Raw genomic sequence first — 24182 nt, 5'->3', positions numbered from 1 at the left:
AATATAAAATCTTTTCTTACCTGGTTGCACTCACCTTCTCGATATTTAGGTCCTCGATATTTCTGACACGATATTCTGTCCATACGATATTTGTGTTTTCGATATTCTGTCAGAGATCCAGTACTTTCACAGCACTGACATAGTTGTTCTCTATTTGCCTGTCTCCACTTCTGCTGCAGAATGGAAATGGGCAGGGTGGGCCCGAGGGGGTGCTTAGAGCATTGGGTAAGCGGGGGAGGCAGGTAGAAGCCACGTTAAGGCTCAGCTTGTTTTAAGTTTGAGGACCTGAGAATCTTGAGCTGAGCCAGGCAACCAGGCTCGAGCCTTCAATAGATTATTTCACCTGTGTGTGGAACGTGCTTTTGTCTTTGATGTTTGAAGATGTGTTCTAATCATTTTGCATTGAACTTGTAGTTGTGCTTAGACGTGGCCTGAGGCAGAGTGATATGGAAAGGACAGAGATGCGTTTGCATAGGCTTACTGTTCTTGACTTACCATTTTTACCATCAATATGTCATACAGCAACTTTGGTATCCTTAAGTGCTCGGTCAGTATTTGTGGGTTTATAGCCAGGTCAAAGGGGAGGGGGCAATTTAAAAAAAAACAGGCACCACACCCACATGAATTCATGGGGTCAACGCAGGAGCAGTCAAAGGAAGTAAATAAATATCACTTGAGCATGGGTCTACAGACACAGTGATGATTTGACCCAAAGTTCAAGGGTCTCTTGGGTCGTCTCAGATGCACTGTCACCGCAATGCAGGAAAATTAACAACTCCAGTCATATGGATTTAATGGGTCATCCAGGAGTAGTGAATATGCAACCCATGCTAGTGGATATTATTGGGAGTCTGAATGAGTGTGTGTCAATAAATGCTTCTTTAGCCAGAATCTTATTAGTTTTCGGACGTTAAGAATCTGAGAAATGTAGAAGAATAGGAGTGAAGCGAATGAGCATGGGTTCTGGCCAAGGCCCTTTCACTTTTAAAGTCAGAAGATGCCACAAGACATCCTTTACCTCTCCACCTCTTATCTGGACGTCTGGTTTGACACCAAGTAAGGAGAAGTTAAGTAGGCAGTCCGTGAGGGAGGCGGTGATCATGCGATTGTGGGACTGGCAGTCCTTAGAGGGGTAACAACTAAGAGACTGAAGAGAGGCTAATTAGGTCAGAAGGCAGATGGGGATGGGGTCTATGGTTATGAGGAGAGGGGAAACAAATGGTGGGAGGATAGAGAAAGCCAGCCAAGAGAGGGGACAATTCAGAGTACTGCACTGCGGAGGAGTGAACCCAGACAGTATGTTGTTACACCCATAGTGAAAAAGAACAACGTTCACAAATGTCAGAGGAAGATTTTTCACTCCATCACAGTGCCCCCTTCATTAGTAAGGCTCTTTAAGGAATCATAGCATAACAATGTATTGATTTTCTAGAAAACTGAGGTATTTGGTCTCATGTTAGTTTGGTTTCAGTCCGGTTTAGATTTCGAATCAACCTTCTTTTCCTTGATGATCTGAAAATTATTGACAAGCTTGAGTGGGCAGGTTTAATCCTGCTTGACCTTTTTGTCGCATTTGGTATGGTGAATAAAGGTTTCTAGATGTAGGGCCCTCATTAAGAGTGGCCTCTTATTTTGATGGGGTCACATCAGAATTATGACATCTGTGGTGTTTCCGCAGCTTTGCTTATTTTCATACAGAGATTCCAGTTACTGAAAGTAACTGCAATCTCTGTGTGAAACTGGGGGGAAATTAGGAAGTATCAGTCAAATCAGGCCTATCATTAAATATTCCCTCGTCTTTCTTCATTTTAAGGGACGCCCAGTGTTCCACTTGTAAGGGCTCAGATTTTCTCAACCCCCAGAGTAGCTCAGTATCAGTAACTCTGGATGTGAAGAACATCCAGGCCATTTTTCAGGCCCAAAACTAAACAAAGTGGTAAAATCAAGCATGGATTCAGAATGCTTTTATTCCTTCTAAACCAACCATTTCCAGTATTTATCATTACTATATTCTCTCAGTATGAGTCTGGATTTCGCACATAGTGTGTCCCACATTCCTCAGTAATACAAATGATCTTTAACATATATGTCAGGCCAATGGTGTAGATTGTTGGATATTATGGATTTAGCACTGTAGTGTATGCTGATGCCACCGAACACACTGCCATATTGAACCTTCCTAAATTGACCTTCCTATCTAATCTCAGAGATTACCTATCCAGCATCCAATTTTACATGAGTGAAAACTGTCTTGAACCCAAGGTTAACAAGACAAAGAGCCGCATCTGTAGGAAAAACAAGACTGAGTTGCCAACTTCATCTAAGCGCTCTCTCTGGACCTGCTCATGACCTGATATCACCCAGGGTTTTATTTGACCATTACTTGACCTTAAATGACCAAATCAGAGCGGGTACTGTTGCTTGTATTTTCGCTCTCAATAAACGAGAAAATGACTTCCTTTTCTGCCTAGGACCATCCACTCAAGTGTAATTTCTGCATGTGTTCTTTCACAACTTGATTATTGCAAGAAGCTTTACATGGGTTGCCAGACAGTGCAGTCAATAAACTTCAGCGCATTCAGTATTTGGCCTCTAGGAAAATGTGTGTCTTTGACAGGTTTGGCCATGTGGCGCTATGCCGAAAACGCTAACTTGGTTCTCAGTTAAGCAGAGGTTTCTAAGGTTTTTACAGCATCTCTCTACAAGGCAGATTCCTCAAATATGTTATCCGTCCGCTTCAATACAGCACTCTTTTGCTTGCACCAAAAACACTAACCTCCAAGAGCCAAACACTCAATATTAATGAGTGTATTCAGGTCATCAGACTAAAGTGGCTCTGAACCTCTATATCTGGAGTAGGGCGGTGGTCATGTGATTGAGACTGAGATGGGCATTGGATCTGCAAAAACTACAGACGAGAAGGAACTCTTGGTTTTATAAGTCTGCTTATAAATTGATGGAGGAAAAACGAATCTTAAGATAGTGAAGTGTGAAACAAGGCAGCGTTGCATGTGGAAGCCACACAGGAGTTTCCTTACCAACACCATTCGATCTATGTCCACCCAAACAATAGTTCTTGATCAGGATAAAAGGTATCACTCTAAAAATGTAGAATCTAGAAACCCAACGTATAAATTACTAGGACTCCACTCCACAAAGTATTAGATGCTGCCATAGCTCCTTGGTGAAGCCTTTATGATCGGATGTCTAGTAATGTTTGTCCGGTTTGTGAAACTGTAATATTAAAGGCAGGCCAGGCACCGCTCAGTGGCCCATCTGGTCCTTATGTTTTTAATGGGAGTAATGGAAATAGTGAGACATCTCCCACTGGTGAGTCCTAAGGGTACCTTTGTCTGTATGGGTTTCTATGTCGAAAGCTACTGGTCACTGTCAAGATTTCCAAGCAGCAACAGCAACGGCTGAACTAGTGGTGCACCCTGCAGTCATTGGTGGCACAAGCCCAATGACAATTTATGGCCAGTCTTTACAACACTTTCTATCTGCATTAGAACATTGGAACTTTGAGAGCTCCACTGAAGACAATAGAGTAGCTCCAGGCTTATAATGGCTGGGATAAGTCCGGAGTTCTAACATTCCAATGTTTGTCTTCTTGTTTCTCCCTTTTTATTTTAGAGCCTTCTGTCCTTAGTGTGTGAAATATTCTAATAGCCTTATAGCCCTTCTGCCTTGAGCTGTACCACTTGTTAAAGGTCCTTCCCCTCGTTTTCCGCCCTCACCATAACTCGGGTTTAGGGGCCTTAACATACCAGTATAGCACTCAACAGCAGGCTATAAGGCTAGTGTCATGAATTGTAAAAGCTAGAAAACTGCTCCAGATAGTTCAGGAATCAGTATGATGTTTTCCATCGGCAGAACAGAACCCTATGGTCTGGGAGCTTTCTTCTCTATTTCAAGTCAGACTCCGACCATTTCTGAATTGTGATGTCTTAGTATCAAGTCTAAGATGACGCTGCCCAGATTTGTGTCATAACACTGGTCAAACTCAAAACACTGCAGGATATATTAACATTTAGCTATAGGAAACCAACATTTGGGAAAGTGTTACCAATCTTTCCAAGCATTGAAAGTCTTTGGGGAAAGAGGGTAAACATCATAATTACTATTTTGGAGGAACAATTATGAACATTCACCTGAAACCATAGACAATAAGAAGAAACCATATTTTTTTTTTTATTTAAAAAAAATAGTCATCCTGGAGATTCAGAACTTTGTAGAGAATGCAGTCAGATATGAAAATTTGGCAGAAGTATTTCTCAAGAACATCTGGGGTTGTACTGGTTGCCATTAAGTACACTGTTTAGAATTACACAGGTAACCAATGCTGTAAGAAATACATTTTATAAAAAGAACACTGAAATATATTATACTCTGCAGATTTTAATAATATCTTTTTATATTAAATTGTAGACAAAACACCTCTGTTATTTCTTTACTTTACACATTTTTGTAGTCCAATTTTTGGCATTGAACCGTGGCACCAACTATTTCAAGAGACAAGTTGTGATAGTTCACCTTGTTTTACACATTCTAGTGAGTGAAATGGAAAGGGTCTGGATATTCAACTAGCACCTCCATTTATTGACAAAGCAGGTGCTCTGCTTTGAGTGTGAAGTGAGTGGCATAAACATTTGCTTCTTTTTAAGACTGAGAGAAGGAGAAACCCGAGGATACAGTAGTTGGACAACATGGGTATGTTCTGGAAGAAAAGGGATTTGTCCTAGCCAGTGTTCTACCTTTAAAGCATTTACTGGAGTTTACCACTGAGAGAAGGGTGCAAGCAAAGTGCAGTGACTTCCAGGGGATAGAGCTGAATTTCACCGTGTTAAGGAGAAGTCTGAATTGGAATTCTGAACAAACCATCATTGACAAAAAGGGACAAGAAAGTAACCCCCACACCGCTTAAAACCTAACAGACTCTGGCCCCAGTTAATGTGCAAGACAGGCCTCACAGCCTGTTTTTCAGCCACCGACACGTTATCAGTATTGGAGTTACAATCTCGGGGGCCTTATTTACTGTGAGTTTGTGAGGGAGGCAGCATTATTACAGATTACAGGGTTTCGAGAATGAAGATGCAGAAAGTGTTGTTTTTGCCTCTTTAGCAGCGAGAGTCCCAGGCAAACCTGTAATCCCAGTCGAGCTGGTCACTCCTTTTACTGACCCAGTCAGGATTACTGGGGTATTTGGAGTGAGTCACTTTGTAGGAAAATGGCAACAAAATATCCTTAGAGCATTATGGTGGCATGGTCTGTATTAGAGACATCTCTACACAAGTAGCTGCCATTATCTCATAATGTGTGCTAATCATGGTCTTGTGACTATCCTCCACTTTAGCATTAAGGCCATTGGACTAGCATGTGTCACTACTGCTGCTGTCAACTTTGCATTATACCAGTCTCCGGTTGCATAGCAACTACATGCCATAACAGGTTACCAGGGGTCTTTGATGGCATCCTTTCAAATCTAGTTCCCTTTACGTAAAGGAGCCTACAGGGACTAACCAACTAAGTTATAAACATTATCATCCCACGATCTCTGGGTGATACTGGAGACATTCAGTGACATCTATTCATATATTGCCCAAATAGCGAGTGAGAAATGGTATAGGGCAATAATACACCCACCCTAACCTGAAATAAAGACTGAACAGGAGAGTAGCCCTACCCTCTCCTGGGTATTACTAAGGGTTAGAGACTTACTAGTATGCGTTCTCTGTGCCCTTGGGGTTTCATAATGAACAATGTTCCATTGAGGAACATGCTTCGTTATAGGGGCTCGCTCCTCGCCAACAAGGATTGTTGCATGGTGGGTTCTCCACAAGGTCTCTGTGTGTGTTATGCTGTGTGAGAATGAATATCTGTAGTATCCTGTGGCTTTAGGTCCATTTAATGTAAGTGGGTTAAAACTTTGCAGTAGTAGGCTAAAGCCTTATTTATTACTTCTTCCATAACTCGAGGGGTAAAACAACAAACTTTTGGGTTGTGGCCTATTCTTTGGCTACAGAGAACTGTTTGAGAAAGTAACAATAATATGTTTTGAGGGATTTCACAATATTACCTTTAGGGAATTGTGGCACAAGAAAATGACCATGTGCTCTCCATTATTGGTGGAGCAATTGGGTGGAGGGCACATCTGTATGGTACACTGAAAGCGTGACTTGAAGGGAAACTAGGTTCTTGGTTGTCTTAGATGATCAGACACTGTGCAGATATAAAGAGGGTGTATTTTACCTATAACATTTGACGACGATAGTCAGCCCCTTTATTCTTGCAGATCTTCAAGAGCAAATAACACAAAACCAAAATCAGATTTTGAAGTGTTAGTGATTTCAAATAGTTTAACTAAAAACAAAAATGATGGGGCTGGTTTTCTCAGCATTATTATTTTTTTACTGGAAGAACATAGCTTGACATACCAGGCTTGAGTGTACAAGTTCACACTAATTTGACTGAGCAGCTCCAGTGGGCACAAAGTGAATACTTAAGAATAAGGGAAACCTTATTTGTTTATATGAAACAAACAGGGTGTTAATTATTTTAGAATATATTTAAAAATGAAATGTAAGGATAAAATAGTTGAGAGAAATATGGTCTTCCAGCGCAGGAAACTGCTAAAATCACGCACAAGATCGTTTGAAAACGATAGTTTGGTTAACAAATTCCCCAAAATACTTTTCTACTGGGAGCCTCTCAAACAAATGCATACATAGGGAGGATATTACTCCATGCACCATAGGCTTCAGTACTTGTTCTAACTTCTCAACTACTAGCTCTCAGGCTACATAACTGCATTCCAAGGCTCACTTTTCAGGCTGAAGTAGTTTACCCCACTGCACTTCCGTTGGAGGCTCTTTACATTTTCTTTGTAGTTAATGGGACATTTTCTCCAGTTGAACCATTTCTATGACATTTCTGTTATTTGTCAAGTTGGCCTATGTTTCACAACCTAATCTTTCAAGGATCCAAATGATAAATGTGACTTTGTGACGTTTCTGTGGCCTGATTTAAGTCCTATGGAGTACACATTTATTTAAACAGTAGGCACACTCTGACGATCTCAAGAAGTTCACTTTGTAACCAAAGGTATGGCGCTGTGGTACATCAAGCGTGTCTCACTTAAGGCAGAGGGACAAGAATACAGGCATTAAAACACATCCTCTCCATCATACGTTTTGTTTTCCTCGTGCCTCTCCTTGCTTTGGCACTCTCCCTTCTAGATGTAGACTCGGCCTGATGCGGACAAGCCGGGAGAGTTGCATTCTGAAAGGGGCTGTCACTGTAAACATTCAAAGAGCGGCAAGTCCTTGAGACTGTCCTGCTGTCTAATAACACCCTAAAATACCTGTGGTTACTAACTATTCCCACCCTATGCTCACTTTTCCAGCAGTATACAGAGTTGTTTACTGCATACTCTTCATGGCACACCCAAGTGATTTACTGTCTTACGTGTGACTATTCTCAAGGTTGTTTTTGTTTCCTCCCTTCGCTCCTCTGTACTTCTTTCACCACTGTCCTTTAGTGTGTACCTCTCCAAGGAGACCAGGCAAGTCATGCTTTGCCTGTCAGTGGGCCTTAGTTCCTACTGTGCCCAGAAGAATCCAAGCTTGCTGTGGAACTGATATCTGTCCATGTAAAATGCGGACTGGCACAGCAAGGCACGATTGACTTGGTGCGTGCCTTTGCACATTGGCTACAGAAAATAAACTCTGCAATGCCTCTATAACTTAGTATGAGATTTGTGATTCCTGTTCATGGATCGTCACTGCAGTTTAGTTAGCAAGTCCTCCGAATGCACTCTCCTGCTAGTTCCTACTACGAAAGATTCTGGCTTCAAAAGTGAGGCTCCTACTCTACTGAACAACATAGTGCAATAAATACAATCACTGAAGTACTACAAAGAGCCTACCCCCTGCTTTTCCAGGTAGAAGCTGCCCCATGTGGCTTGCCCTTTGGTAGATCGTGCAAAACCCCTAATATCAGGAAGCAACTAGAATTTGAGGTAAACAGAGTTCTCTAGTGTCCACTCCTCGCCTTTTGCCACAGCCGCTCAGCAGCAATAAAGAGGCTTTTGAGAGAAGAGTGGCCCAGTTGGTGAACTCTGTCTTGTCCCTGGTGGTCAAGGAGAGCCAAAGTGACATCCACTACCACTGACAGTCTGGTGAATCAACGTCCATCCCTAAGATTAGGAGATCACTTGGGCTGATCAGTCTATGTTCACATTTTATGGGGAAGGCTAATCAGTTTCCAGACAACTTCCCTCATTAAAAAGTTGAGCTTAGTTCCCTCCATGTTCCTAATATCAGCAATTCCTTATGTGGGTAATTTTAATACAAAACCTCCCCTGAACAATGAAGGAAGAATAGTTCTCAGGAGGGTAAGAGTGAAAGCTTAGCTAGTGCCTCAGCACTGATCCCAGTGTCAATATGTCTTTCCTTTGATACAGTTAAGTATGCACTAAAAATGCGTTAAAAGAGAAAAATCATTCATCAGTACCATACAAGTAAAGAATTCTCCTCTCTGCAAATTTACAACTGGAAAGTGAAATTAGTCCTCTTGTGGCTTAAACTAATGGCGTTTTAACACTTAATTAGCAGATACACGTATCTTGAAGCCTACCTCAATAAGTCTCATAATTCAGTATTTCAATGAGGCCTTCGAGCTTTGGTGTTCTTCTAATTGGATCTGCATTCATTAAGGTGGTATTTTCGTTTGCTCACCTTAGCTACAATGATAAGTGAACTACAAGTGCTATTATTATGTAATCAGACTCGTTATCTTTCCTGAAGACAAAATAGTAGTATAAAGGGTTCTATCTTTGACTCATGATGATATCAGACATCCATTTTGAATAGGAGTTGGCCACTATTAGCGAAAGCCTCATGACTCTTCAGATGACATACCTTGTATAATTTACTATTTACCCATGCCTAGGTTCTGTTTAGTGAAAGCTGTGACTTTAAAAACTGGACCATCTTCTGATTCTAGGAGTGATCTATAACCCAATAAAGGAGCAATTAAACCAACAACAGGCAGCGGGTGGCCTCTTGCAGCACAACAGCATGATGAGTGGAAGCCCAGTTTCCTCAGATGTGTTAGGCTAATTCTATTGGAGCTTTGCCAGCATCAATGGCTTTCCATTGGTTTTTGCTCATCCATGCATGTCTGTCATGTGGGCCACGCTACACCTTCTTATAAGCTCTTTGTAATCTTCACTCTTTAGACTGAACTTCTAGATGATACGATTCATTTTACCAGGATCTTCTTTCAAACGTCAGTGTCTGTAGTCTGGTGAGGATGTGCTGATTCTCATCTAATCGTACTGTACTGTGTAGTCAAGGGGAACCACAGGAAAATATACACAATTCTGGTCCTCCTAACTCAGTTAACATACCACCACCTCTAGACTATGTTGTTCTTCATCCATGTTTATTGAAAAAAATATAAAACTACATGGGAAAGGATAGAGATAGGTGGCCGGGGCCTACTTTAGGTGCAAGATGGATGGGGTCTTCGTGTCTGATTTTTAAAGACAGGGATTCTTTTGATGTACAGTTTGGTGGAACGGAGTTCTTCAACCAGTTATGACAGAAGAAAAGCGAGATCTATAAGCTCTAAACAGACCTTGAAAATACATTTGCTAACTTGGCATGTTACACGTGTCCACAATTGTTTTTATATGAAAACCTTACCAGGTCTTCCTCAAAATCATGTCCCCTATAAGTTGTTGACATGACCTTCCTCAGCAGTGAAAATAAACACCACCAAAAAACTACCAAAGGACGTTTTATATGCACTTTGTCAATTTCTTCTTTTTCTTCATTTTCTTAGTCTGTCTCTCATCCTCCGTGACTGCCGCTCTTCCATCCCCTTTTCATCTTTTGTATACATAGATGGATTTAGCTACAGGTTTTGGTTCTATAAAACAATCTACAGCACCACTTAACGCTGGTATGTGCCCTTATTATGAGTGCTGCTGACCGCACAAGAGAATGTAGAAACAGAGCAGTAAATTTATGTAAAGAGGAGACCAGGGGATGGGTCTATTAGGCAAGACAGCATGAAATCCTCACCTGGCTCTCATGGGTGGTGGCTGCACCAAATATTTGCCCCTTAGAATTCACACTCAATTCTATCTTGAGTATTAGAAGCCTAATGTGAAATAATTTGTCAAGGATAACACAAGTTATTTGTAGAAGAACCTAAGTGTCTGTTCAACTTAAAGGCTTGATCATTAACATCAAAATAACAGGCTTACTAGGGCCTTGCCTACAATGGCCACTCAGGCCCTTGTTTCAAGTTCCACATCTTACTGAGCATAAGGCTTAGCACCATGAGCTAATGCTAGCTGAGCTTTTATCGGGCCGCCCCACAAGAGTGGTGGCAACTTTACCTCTTGCACAGCAACCACTCTAGAAAGAGCCTGCCAGATGATCTTTCACATTCATCACACACACATGGTCACTCATATGAAGTAGGACGCAGCGTCATAAGGCCGGAACAAATCTGTCAGATCTGGGTTGTCACTCCATGTCTTTTATAGTACTTTCTAAGCATCGCTGCTGAACTCAGTGGGTACCAATAACGGAATCCGAAAAATAACCAGACAATGTTAAACATTGTTTTTTAAAGACATTCTGATGCCCAGCCAATGGGAAGCCGGTTAGTTTTGCTAAGTGTCTTCGGGTGCTGTTAAGTAAGGTTTGCATAAAGCACAGAACACCAGAGGGGACAAAGCAAGCTAGCTCATCCTAGTTTCCCCTGTGAATGTCAGATTTTCTTTCCCAGCCTTTTCTCTCTGGTTATGCAATTCTGCAGCAGCGGTGGACTTTTTCCTCCATTTCCTCGATCGGAGCTTTCAGTTTCAGGAGTGGTGGGTCCCCACTGCTTACTGTGTAATATACAGAAGTCCCATTGGGGCAGCAGGAAGAAGTCCTTGAGCCTATGAGTTGCACTTTGGGTTCCCCGCCATTGTCTGCACCATTCACAATGTGGGCACTTAGTAGCGGGTGGCTCAGTCTGTTGATAGCTGCCCTTTGACGCTTCAGTTCAGCAAGAGTTTGGTGTGTCCGGTCCTTGCAGTCGTGCCAGGGAGAGTCTGTTTCAGGGTAGTGAAGAGGTCTGTACGGAATGGACGAAGTGCCAACACTGTCTAGCGTTCTGTGCATGATGGACGGGTCTCCATTGGATAGAGAATACTGGAATGTGAACCCATTCTGAAGTTGCATTTCACAGTCGCTGTCCTCACTCTGTGGTAGAGAAGAAAGCGTCTCAAGGCTTACAGTCTGCAAACACAAGAAACAGAACAACAATAAAAATAGGTTTGGCAGCAATAAAAAGTAATTCCGCATTGGCAGATTTAATGCTACCATCTGCTACAGATAATTCAGTGATGTACATGATCACTGAGCCCCCTGAAGCTTTTCTGGACCCTGACACGTTCTCCCCTCCCCCATTTCCCCACCTTCCCCCACTTCCACTGCACAATTTGCTACTTTAAGACATGTAAGGATAGGTCCAAGAAGACAACATTGAATCTCATAATTTATTGGACTAAGATACCCGAATCTACCAGTCAGAATGAGAGGTCACAGCAGTGATCCTTTCGGGATCTCTGAATATAACTTTGTGTCTATTAATATCTTAGAGTTTGACTTGGTGAAGAGTTTACCCGCCACTTGGTATCAAATAAGGTTGGTTGAATTTGAATATACAGTGTATGTACCTTTCAGTGGGATTCCTCACAGCGCTTATGCCTGGGTGTAGGATGATTATGATTCTCTTTGGATCTGTTTATGATGTCTCAGTGGCTCTATCAGTATACAGCCACAACACATATGGAACTATGTAATTTTCTCACCATAACCCCACCAGCAGTGAAAATCCTTAATCAGTCTGATATGAGATACTAAATGTAAACTTGTTTTATTGTCCTTATACATGCTGTGATTGGGTTTAAGCTCACTTTTTTGGCTTCCACGCCTCCTTCCACTCTTCCATATAAAAATAGTATATATTTATTATTTAATTATAAAATGAATATTTTGAAACTAAATAGTAAAATGTACTTTATTTTACATTTGTAACATTAACTTAATATGTATTAACTATAAGATAAGTATTTTACAATAAAATATGTAATAATTGTATACAGTTTTAAAATTATTTGTCTTCATACATTTAACTATTTTAAATAATTTGATTTAATTTAACATGATTTCCCATTATTATAGGGTTTTAAGTCCCTACCTCTATTATTTTCTAAGGGAGGGTTCTGCAATATCTGTCAGTGGTTCGTCATGTGCAGTGCTGGACTTACCACAAAAGTGAAGTCACTACAAAAGTGTAAGTTACTATAAAAGTGCAGTTTGTGAATACTGTACACTAGTAAACTCCCTGAAAAGTGTAAACTGACTCGAAAGTGCAGTTTCTGAATCGTGCTCCCAGTGTCACACCTGGCAATATTGTAATCTTTGGTTTTTATGTAACCTACACTCCATAAAGGGTCCAAGCTCACCAATGGCAAATATGCCTCTGATGTGATCCCTGTGATCTAATTTCTGAAATTGCCCCCATTTGAAACTAGATTTAATCCAGGGTTCTGTGGACTGATTACAATAATTAGAGAAATTAATGCATTTAGGAGGCACCTTGAGATTGTATATCCAAGGAAAAAGAGAGTTTCAAATAATTACTCGATTAATGGCAACAGTTGATCTGTGTCACAAAGTAAGTATGAGTGAATATTTTTTTTTTTAATGAAATACTACTTTCTACTACTCTTACTCTAAAAATGAAACCCTACCTACAATCAATGATGTCAGAACCCCCTTCAGTGGGCCATGGAGCAAGCAGGAGCTAATGGGCTCAACCATAGTTGTTGAAGTCTTTTACTTCTGATGTCTTGGGCTGGGCCAACTATGGGGATCTCCACAAATGAAACAAGTACTCCTTCAACACTTCACTCTCAGTGTTATCGTGGGTTGAGAAGTCCAAGGCTTCTCGAGGTTACAAGATAGGTGCAGGGTGAACACAGGAACTAAGACCTAAAAATACGTTGAGCAACCCCAATAAGTGACTGTCCAGTCAAACACTGGCTTTTAAGTAAAAGGTAATTATATAGGAACACAAGTACAATTGTGGCACACAACAAACAATATACACAGCCTTCATAAGTTAGGCACAGTAGTATTACCGAGGTCAGCTGTCGAGACTCACTTCCCCTTCTAAGGACTGTGGTTATTGCCCATTTGCAAGAGGCAACATCCAAGCTAGGCCCTGCTAGTAAGTTCAAGTTTTAGAAGGTCAACAATGGCTTCGAGAAAGTCAAAGAGCCTCCGCACTCTAGCGCGTCAGAATTCAGTCTTACCCTGTCTCATTAGAGAGACAGTGCGGAGAGGCAGAGCTTGTATCTGCAGCCCAGCAATGCATACATCTAGAAGCCATGGTTGAGATGACAGGCATCCATGGCACTCTTCCCATGAAAAGGTTACATGAGTCTGACGGCAGGTTTTGGGTGTTTCTGGATTCGGGTAGTTGAATCATTGTTCTTCCTCTGTGAGCCACAGCCTGCTTTCTCTTCACAGCTGCACAGTGTTCCAGAGTGATGGTCGTATCATTTCACCAAAGCTCCCTTCTGACAGACAAAGGGGCTGCAAAAGCAGCAGGCATGGCAACAGCCCCTTTAGGTCATAGTCGTACACGGGGCGCTGGCCCTCCTCTCATTGCAGTGATGCATCGAGGCAACAGCCCTCAATCTTCACCACTGCCCCCTGCTGGCTGGCATAATGGGGTCGCTAACAGCACAAATAAGGTCATGGCCCTCACCTGGACACAGCAACACACAGGGCAACAACCCTTTTCTCATCACAGCACAGCACCAGGATGATGACCCTTTTTCTTCAGTGCATCCCCCTCCTTGCATATGTGGATTGGAAACAGAGCACACAAGTGGACAGCCCGATCACTAGCGGCGATCCCAAAAGACCAGAATCTTACACTCCACTCTGCGGATCCACACTGCAGAATCCCACACTGATCCTCACTCCCTCCTCCCTCCTTCTACCAGCAATGTCCTCTGGTCTTGGGCCAGGCAAAAGCTGGTGCTATATATATATATATATATATATATATATATATATATATATGGATCAGTGTGGGAACAGTGTGGGATTCTGTAGTGTTGATCTGGAGAGACAAAAAGGGTTATTTTAAAATGTTACACTGCAGCAGAGGTAACCCTGAAGCCATGTTTTGCAGGCCCACTTTGTGGATCCCAAAACAGATGCTGCAGTCTACAAGCTGCATTTAACCTTCAGGTATTGTGTGCATTTTGGACCATACACTAGGGATGTATATGCAAGTTAAATGTGTCAATTTAACCATGGTTAAAGAGGGAAGATTGACACTTTACTGGGGAAAGGGGAAAGAGTACAGAGTAAAAAAAAGCAGCAAAAATAGGCTCTAGAAAATGTTGAAATAATCTGGGGTGACTATGCAGAACAGGTAGATTTCCTACACCAGCTCACTCTTTTTTCCTGAAATGGAAGACTGGGGAGCAAGAGTTGAACTTTTTGAAGCCACCGATTTCAGCAACATCTCCGCAGCAAGTGTATCGGACCAGTATATTATTTTGGTTTTGGACCCTAGGAGTAATAGCAGCACTATAATATGGACTGCTGGAATTATGCAGCAGGGGAGGACCAAAGTATGGAAGAGGGTTGACTAAATTATGAAACATAATACGTAATAGTATTACTTTAATATTTTGTAATCCTTTTACATGTTATCACCGTCTGGAAAAAGGAAGATTTAGTCAGTACCATTTTAAAACATAACTACAACAATAAGAGGCTGAAAAATTACAAGTAAACATTTGTGAGGGGCCTTCCACTGTGCAGCAACAAATCACGGTGTTCAGTAACTTTTGATCCGTTTAAAATGGCTTTTTGTTCAAATCTGCAATTTATGCAGCATATAATGTATTATGTGGCAAATACGACAAATCCAGAACTACGCTTAAAACGCTGTGACACAAAATCACACATTTATAGTTTATTACTGTGCAGTGGGACCTTGTGGTCTAGATATAGTGAGGATGTTTCAGTTACCCTTCTACTTACGTGTGCACAGTAATAGCAACCATTCCCCAAGACCTCACACACCCAAGGCACTTAAAATAACCCAAGGCACTGGTGTTATGCATAAAAATTGCACAATTGGGCCTTGATAGCAGGGTTGCAGACCCCTGTGATTTTTTCATTTAAAGTGTTTTATGCTTGTGAATGGGCCTTGGTGAGCCATTGTCCTGTCTTAGAAGGGCCTGGCTCAACTGGCCCCGCGCTCTAAAACTGTGCCCGAGCTGAGATCAAGCAAGAAGGAAACATGGGAAGGAGAACTGAAGCAAAAGAAAAATCATGTGGATACGTGCATTCCCAAAAGAACAATATATGCTTTTCTGTGCCTGCAAGAATTTCTGGAATGTACAAGTAGTATATCTGTAATCGGGCTATAATGAAAAAAGATAAAACTCAGTACGCTGGTGAGACATGAATTTGCAAAGTTTTTGAAGGTAAAGAAAAAGAGGGACGAAGATAAAGAAAAACATAGCTCCCAGATTAGAAGCAGCGTAAGGACACAGGGCCATATGTACGAACACAATTTCCCATAGACACAGAATGGGCAAAACTGCTTGCTACATCTGGCCCCCAGTTACTTAGGCCATGCTCAATGGAAGAGTTAAGCAGAAATAAGGGATGCTATCAAGCGCTGACCACCTATCAGCAGGCTAATGAGAGTGACTGAGAAGCCACCCACTGGTAAGCAATGGGATGGAATGGAAGCCCACCCTATGTATACAATATCTCTTGCAGCAACAGCCTATTCACTGTTTTAGGCGAGATCTAAAAAAACAGCTAGTTTGAAGTAGCAGAGCTGAAGATAGACCTTCATTGGGCCTGAAAAACGATGTCATACCAAATTAGCTAGTTATAGCTAGGACTGAAACAAGCTTGCAAGATATATTGGAATGGTTACCGTACAGTGGTCTCTGGGAAACAAATATCAACTGATCCTAACCACCATCTGTAAATGAATGCAGCATGGCATGCCATGCCCATGCACCAAAGGACAAGCCCCACCGCGCTCCCGAAAATACCCATGTAAGCAAAGCAACACTTAGCAACCCAACAGTCCACTCATGTGAAAGGGTGTTGCAAGTTTATCATAATTCAGTACTTGGGCCGGTGTGACCAATTGTCATAGAATTTAGTGTTCGTGACTGAACTTTTCTGTGTCAGTGTGGATGTAAACAGCATCATTTCCATTATTACAGTCACAGCCATCACCAAACATCACAGTCCAGGGGACAGTTAAGGGTGCAGGTTAGACTATGTCTGACCACAAAACATGAGCCACAGCAAAATGGCAAATTGACTTCTAGGAAGATTGTGTCTTTTCTTTCACTACAATCTTAATTCTGTCATTAATTCAGGCCTGCATGCCACATACAGATCTTTTTTGTATGCCTTGGTATCATTTTGTGCTTTTCAGTCTAAATAAGTCAGTGAAGTGCATCCAATATAGTTAATCAATATAGACCAATATAGTTAATCAATATAGACCTGAATGCCTTATTTTGACTGTTTTTCTTTCATTGTAAAACAGGCTTTGTACTTAGAATGGAGCTCCCCTTTATTGACAACTAAAATTGATAGTTCCCCTTACACTGATGATTATTCTATAGACCTTAAGAGTGTGTACTACCTTATGCTTCCTCTGGACAGCAGATAGTTCTTTCTGTAGTTTTCCAAATTCTAAGAGACACAGGCCCTCATTTACAAGGGCACTGCGCCACTGGAACGTCACTTTTACCAATGTTCCGGTGGCCCAATGCCCTGCCAGATATCTACAATGCTGCGTTAAGCCACTTTTTGTGGCTTAATGCCGCTTTGTAAATACAGCCCCTTTACACGCATCACAGTTGTGTGTGTTGCTGTGAGAGTTTTACTGCAACACCAACTGCATTTTGATGCTGCTCAGATTTATGAGGATTTGTAATCCTGAGGAGGCGCCAAAAACTAACGCCACCCCAAGGGTGGCATTAGCATAGAAAAACGAGGAGAAGTACTTTTATTTCTCCACGTTTTTGGTTTTCCTATGTGTGCTGCTTTGTACAGCACACATAGGAAGAGCAAAACGCTGTTATTGATTGTTTATGTGCAGGAAGGGACACCTTCCTGCACATAAACAATCAGTTCCTGCAACACAGGCACCCTTGCACTATGGAGCAAGGTTGTCTGCGTAGGCGCTAGGCAGCAAATTGTAGCACCAATGCTAGGGGAAACACAGGGGTGCCCAGTATTTTTGTAAATACGACACATCTTGCGTTTCTGAAGTGATATGGCACTCCCATGTTTGGCACAGAGCCGCACCACTTTCTTGTAAATGAGGCCCACATTTTGTACATACTGCTTGAGATTATTAGCAAAGAGCCCCTAATGACTACCTTATTGGCATCCTAAATGCAATTGTTTGAGTAGCCTTTCAATAGTTCATCTGGAAGCACCAATCAGGCCGGGTTGAGGATTACTTTTTCAGTCAATGGTTCCTAAGGTGTGTGTGAGATAGGTGCCACCTAGGTAACCTCATATTTTGATACTACAGAAGCAAGTATACTGAAACTTGATTGTGACCCAAAATCACAATTTGACCACGCTTCCGCACCCTAACTGCTGAGATGGCAGTTAGCCAAAATACAATCATTATCATGTAGGCGTTGTGTGCATGTGAAAAAAATATGTAAATTGGAGAACCCTTTTGATCAGTTGGCATTACCTTTACACATCGAAAGTCTTTCAAACACCATTTTAAGAAACTGGAAGCCTGTGTCGGGGAGCCGCAACTGGATGGTGACCTATCCATTGCTTAATATATATTGAAAATGAGGTCTCCCGTCACGGGTAGCATGTTCTACCATATTGAGATATACTCTTTTTGAGGTGTATTTCTGGTGTAGATCCAAAACGGGCTGACTGCTGTATCTTTTGTATTATTTTAAATGAACATTCTTCTTCATGAGTTTGGCACAGATTTATTTAGGGATCTTTCAAGCCTGTCACCACTGACATCTCAGCTCATGTAGAACTGGAAGATGAAATATACTTTCTTTGGAGTCATCTGATGACTGCGTCTTTCTTGTGATTCAGTGGAGTACACATGTCTCCTACATTAACCAAACATCAGCAGGGGCATCACCCATTAAATCATGCGTGTGCCTCCACTTGGTGGGGGAACCTCAAGGCCAGTACACTGAAAGTTAAGACCTTTAAATCCTAGTTGGGGATAATATCGGTTCACTTGTTATATCCATGATTAGTTTACTTTTGGCATTGCATTTCTTTTTCTGTACTCTAGCCAGGTGACCTTATTTTGAGGGACTATCCTTCACAATCCCTCCTAAAAGTGACCCTATTTTCAAGTTCCTTTCCCACGCATACAAAAAGCTATGAAAGTTAGACCTTATGAACACCCATTAATAAATACATATCAATATATAAGTTCTTGATCTACTTCTTTGTGGAGCGTTACCAGTCCTCTGTTTAAATGTGTGAGAAAAGTTGCTGTTTCTATCTGTGTGAAAAATGGATCATCAGGACAAAAATGGAATCAGTGTCAACTTTGTTTCTGTGACATTTTTCAGTGGAGTGCTAGCTTCATGTGGCAGTGGTGGTGAGTAAAAAGTAGCATGACAGAAATAGTGCACCTTTTCATCTACTCCAGGAATTAGACTGGAGCAGCAAAGGTTTTTGGTGCTAGGAGGCAGTTGACCTATTGTGGCAAAGATGTGCCGAAGGACCCTAAGGCCCAAATTTATTGGCTTTTGACGCAGGGCAGTGCAGCAAGTCACCTTGCTGCGCAGTCTTGTGTCAAAGGGAAAGGGCAGGTATGGCATAGGGCGCATTCCTGTCCTTTCCCACTGCGATGCTGCTCTTTTTGGCTGTCTAGCAGCAACGCAGGCATCCTTGCACTGTGGTGCAAGGGTGTCTTCGTTGTAGGCAGGATTATTTTTGTGCAGGAAAGGGCACCTTCATGCACAAAAAGAATCCTGAGTCTTTTTCCCTCTTTCTATGTGTGCTGCAGAATGCAGGAGAGTAAGGCAAGGCAGCGACTGAGCTGCCTTGCCATATTCCATATCAAAGTAGCTTTGCGAGGCCTAATTGATTTGAGTGCAAGGTTTGCAAAGCCGATGTGTCACAAAAAGTGACGCAATGGCGTCACAAGGGGCTCATAAATCTACCCCTAAAAATCATCCTATTTGAGGATCTACAATACGGCCGGCCACATGTATTGTGGCCATTGTTTCTCTCATAGTGGAGTAAATCCAATTGGCAAAACCAGAACTGAAAAGGTTTGTTCTTGGTCTAAGAGATCATCTGAGAAATATTTTTTTTCTCCTTCTGGAGAGGTCCAATTAAGAAGTGGCTCCTTGGGCTCCAGTCTCTCAGCTGTCTACTTGACTGTCTGCATTTTACCATAGAATCTTAATTTCTTTTAATATTTTCCTGTGAATTATTTGTTGTATCCTCATTGCTTGAATATTGTTTTAAATCCCTGATTCCTGTCTAGCTTTATGATGCATGTTTATTTAAAGGCTTCTAGTGTCTAAACCAGCCACAGAACAAATGGACTGATGATAATGCGACTTTTTCATAAAAGAGCTAGAGCAACAAGCACGTTTGAGATCAAATGCTTCTGTGCAAAATATTTTTTTCATGTACTTGTTTCATTTAAAAAAATATTTCTTAATTTCAAATTACCTGATTTATAATTCACCTTTTCTGTTTAATTTGTACTCAAGATATGCAGAGATTCTCCACTTTACTAAAGGAGCTGTATTGTTTAGCCCACAATTTGGTGGCTTAAGGGGACCGTTCTGTAAGTAGGTTGTGCATTGCTAAATGTCACATTAGCTCTGGAAGGTAGATGCAGACTGTTAAGTTCCCTTACACGTTTGTGTTCTTGGAAGCGCCTCATTCTCACCAAGCTTTTCTGACACATTCACAGTTCCACTTTAGCACAGGTACATCTTTCAACCACACTCTCACCATAGTTTACTGACTTACCTATCTTACTTGATTTTTCAACACATGCGTTTTTTCCACAACACAAACCCTCATAGGAGAATGTCAAGATTGGAAGTCTGTGTTCTGCAGCAGAGGTTTTCTAAGCCTGTTTTAGTCTTCTGATCCTGTGACCTTTAGTTTCCCTTAGAAAAGGAGTGGTTTAATTATACTCGTAAGTAAAAATGGACTCAAATGTCTCCATAAATCACACAGCTAGCAGCGCCACCATGATCACATGTACCTTTAGGTGTTGCTTAGTCCCAGTTATAACTTTTCTTTAGTAGAGTTAAATACCCAAATGGTTCTGGGCACATCGCTGTTCACATTATAACTGGCTCGCTTTTAGCTGTAATCTTTCATCTTTCCTGTTATTATTAAAGCAAGCAAATGTCTCTTAGCACAATTAATCAGCTGAGCCTTTTCATCCAGCCGTCTCTTGCCCATATTTTATATCTCTAGACTACTGCTTTCAGGGAAGGGGGATTTATGGAGACATGTGAGTCCTTTTTTATTTACGAGTATAATGAAATAACAATGAAGGAAAACTATTTAAAGCACCTGTGAGTAAATGTCTATTTTTTACCGGCATTTGAGAAAGGCAATCTGCTGAAACGCGTCATGCTGGGTGTAATGAATGTGGCTGAGAATCCAGAGAGTGCTCCCTTTTGGCTCTAAAGTGGAGCCTGCTTGTTTGCTATATTTCACATGCATGCCACTTGCACGAAGGAAGCACCCATTTCAAAAGTGTTCAGCAAACACACACACACGCACACACACACACACATATTTCATGAGGATTAGAGGTCGTCCATTTCTGTGAGATTTGTTGTGCAGTTGTGGGATCCAAGGGAGTCCATGGGATATGAGCCGCTTTTCTCTTTGAGATGAAGGTTGAGTTTCTGTTTTATTGACTACATAACTCAATGTATTTTTACCCTTTGTAGTTTTTATCTGTCTTGGGACAAATCTACCCGCAACCACCACTGTAGTGATTGGGCCTTTAAGGTATTGCTTGAGAATTACAATAGATAAGGCTCCTGGTAAGGCAGCAGAAAAATACATTTATTCTTTACCTGGATGGGATCAGTATTCTCTTGGTCAGAGCAGGCCTCCCTTTCATCTCCACTGATCACAGCTTGTCCTTGCTCCTCTGTTGTGCCCATCTGCTGCCACACAAAGGCCTCCGTCTCATACTCCTTCCTGTACAGGTTTGTACGATCTGAGAGGCTTGCCCGCCTCACCACCTTCCTGTGTTAAAGGGAATAAAAAGCATTATGACAATACTCTCCTTGAAAAATTAATCCTTCTTCTACTCGGCTTCATCAAATAAGATGTATTCTTTAGTTTGAAAACTTGAGAAGCAACCCCTCGAGGCACCCTGGAGCTGCAAGTTAAATCATCAACTGAGAGGCAGAACCTGCAGAGACCTAAAAAAGTAGGCAAGAGAATTGACAGACAGTCAGTTCTTCAAAGGTTTATTAAATTTAATATGATTGACAGTACTTCCAATTCCAAAAGGAAGTTGATTCCATACTTTTGCAATGTGAAAACACAGGTTAAGGCTAAGCTTCCAGTCGTTCTTCACGCTCTAAACTTTCAGTAGTCAGGCCTGCTCTTGGAGCATACAGTGGTAGGGCTGAAGATTGCAAATACAGAAAAGAAACATACTTTAGAAAACTGAGAATTTATGGTAAATGCATAAGCATTCACACTAAATTTGTTTAGCAACAAGAAAATAAAAGATGAGAAACATATTCCCCCATATTGATTCTAAGAATAAGTCTGGCAGCAAAGCTTCGAGTCACCAAGTGATGGTGAATTAGCAGTCCTGGAAGTCACGCGGCACCATGAAAGGTGGAGTCTCACAGTGAAGTTATACATTTGTGTTTTTTAAAACTAGGGCACAAAGAAATTGGCAACAATGACAAATATGACAATAAATCTGTTTTGGTTAACCTAAATGGTCAAAATGTCTGTATATTAAAATACATTATGGGTTTAAGGAAGCTGCTACAGAGACATTTGTGTGTCCAGAAATCATCGAAGGGACAATAATAATGGTGAATTAACTCAGGTCGAAGGTTCACTTGCTGGCTAGGTCTGTGTTTTGTCTAGTAAAACTCTTGACTCATAAATTACATAGCAGATGAATTCACCAGCTCAAGAGCACATTCTGTTACAAGAAGCTCACAGATTTTATTTTATGTAGATAAATAGGTGGGTTACAGCTTTTGACCCAGATATTATTTGGTGCTTGCAGTTCTTAATTTACAATCCTAATATAGCGCAGTGAGCTATGAACCTGCAGCAAGGAACAGCATTCAAATGCAACCTTAATGTTTTCTTCCTTAATCTGTCATTATTTTCAGGTTGCTAAAAAGAGTTCTTTTTTTGTAGTAATAAAGACTTATTAGTACAGACGACCTCAAATACAATGTGATGTTTTAAATCCTTACTTTTTCTCCAAACCATGCACTCTTAATACATAATGTCTACCAGTAAAGACGATATGTGACTTCGATCATTTTATAATCTTCATTGTTTTATGTAACATTTCTAGTACACTGATTTACCCACTTGAATGATGTATTGTCTCTATATAATGTGTGTTTCATGTAAAAACACTCTGCCACCATATGCTAGGATGAGTAGCACTATAAAAAAAATCAGTAAGTGCTATTTAAATTGTTAATTTGATAATCACTCATACAGACAGGGGCATTGGACATGCTTACAGTGCATGCATATCTCTTATATAAATGGGCTGAACAAAGTAAAAAACGTGCCCCTAAACATAGTTTCTCTTAACTACTTTTTGAGTTCATAAGCTGTGTGCCTTTGATGACATACATTGCTACCCAGAACACAAATTACACTGGGAAGTTTTAGCATGTTTCACTGGGGCCAGCCTGATCCCAGATCCTGCTCAGTAATAGCTGCTGCAGCTGGGATCAGACTGGATCCCTCTCATTTCCTGCACTCATTTCCTGCTATACAATCTTTAAAATGTTGTTGAATGGTCTGGTCTCCTCTCTCAAGACAGATCAACAATTGGGTGTCACCGGCATAACATTTATGTAGGAAGCTGAAAGACTGAATAATCTGGGCCAAAGGACAGACATAAGTAGAGGACAGCTTGGGGTTCACTGATGAGTCCTGAATGGCACAACACTGTGTGCTTGACAGAAAATCTACACTCACCCACCAAGACCTCTTGGGTTCAGTCTTGTAAGAAATATGTAAACCAGTTAAAGACACTATCCTCCCATAACTGCGTCAGCCAAACATGGAGTCAGAGACAGTGTCGAAAGTTGTAGACAGATCCATTACGGTCATCATAGCTGCATGACTTTGTCAAGTCTGAGTTGAAGATTGTCTAACACGGCTAAATATAGTGATTCTGTACCATCATTTGATCAAAAACAGCCTGCACGAGCCCCAGAAGTACTCTTTGAATAAATTAATTGCTGACAAAGATTGGAAAGACTTTTGTAGTAAATGGAAGGAGCAAAATAGAGCAGCATTCATGAAGAGAGATGATGGATATATCATTCTAATCACCGTGCTGACTATTTGTACTCTGTGGTACAGGGTGCTCTTTATTTTATAATAAGTGGCACTGTATAATTGAAGAGTTTTTGCCGTAATATAAAATCACTTCATATATGACACTGATAGCCCTACCACTAATCCTGTACAGTGACATTCTACAATGGATGAGATTAACAAGTCCAAAATTCATTTATTTTTATTTTTATTGTAAAAATAAGAATTCCCTCTGGACTAGACTACATAAATTGCTCCATCTGGATTTTCAGTAGAGGTGTGTGAAATTTGCGTAGTTATGTGAAATTTCAGAAAAGTGACACAAATTTACAAATAATTATGCTGAAAGGAAAATTGCCATTTGCCACTATATTTTATCTGAAAAAACACAAGTGCCACAAACAGCAGCCACTCGTGTTTTTATTACTTGTTGTCTGTCTTGTCCCTAAGCGCTAGCACAAAGTTTTTGCAAAGAACATAATAGTGTAAGTTGGGAAC

The 24182-nt window shown here is 41.1% G+C and overlaps 1 protein-coding gene across 2 annotated transcripts in view; it reads right to left on the bottom strand.

Annotated features, from left to right (window-relative positions):
* Nucleotides 1-4162: 4162 nt before the first annotated feature.
* PPP1R16B (protein phosphatase 1 regulatory subunit 16B) overlaps nucleotides 4163-24182 on the bottom strand; it is a 232557-nt gene continuing 212537 nt past the window's right edge. The window contains exons 10-11 of one of the 2 annotated variants that reach the window (XM_069243781.1): nucleotides 21212-21386; nucleotides 4163-11300 (exon numbers count right to left, since the gene is read on the bottom strand). In XM_069243781.1, the coding sequence (XP_069099882.1) occupies nucleotides 10818-11300; nucleotides 21212-21386 (658 nt within the window). In that variant the 3' untranslated portion in view covers nucleotides 4163-10817. The remainder of the gene's footprint in view (nucleotides 11301-21211; nucleotides 21387-24182) is intronic. The other variant, XM_069243780.1, reaches the window with a different exon arrangement.

Source organism: Pleurodeles waltl, chromosome 7, assembly GCF_031143425.1.
Source record: "Pleurodeles waltl isolate 20211129_DDA chromosome 7, aPleWal1.hap1.20221129, whole genome shotgun sequence".
Classification (NCBI taxonomy): domain Eukaryota; kingdom Metazoa; phylum Chordata; class Amphibia; order Caudata; family Salamandridae; genus Pleurodeles; species Pleurodeles waltl.
The sequence above is the reverse complement of the archived record's forward strand: the minus strand, read 5'-3'. Positions and strand labels throughout refer to the sequence as shown.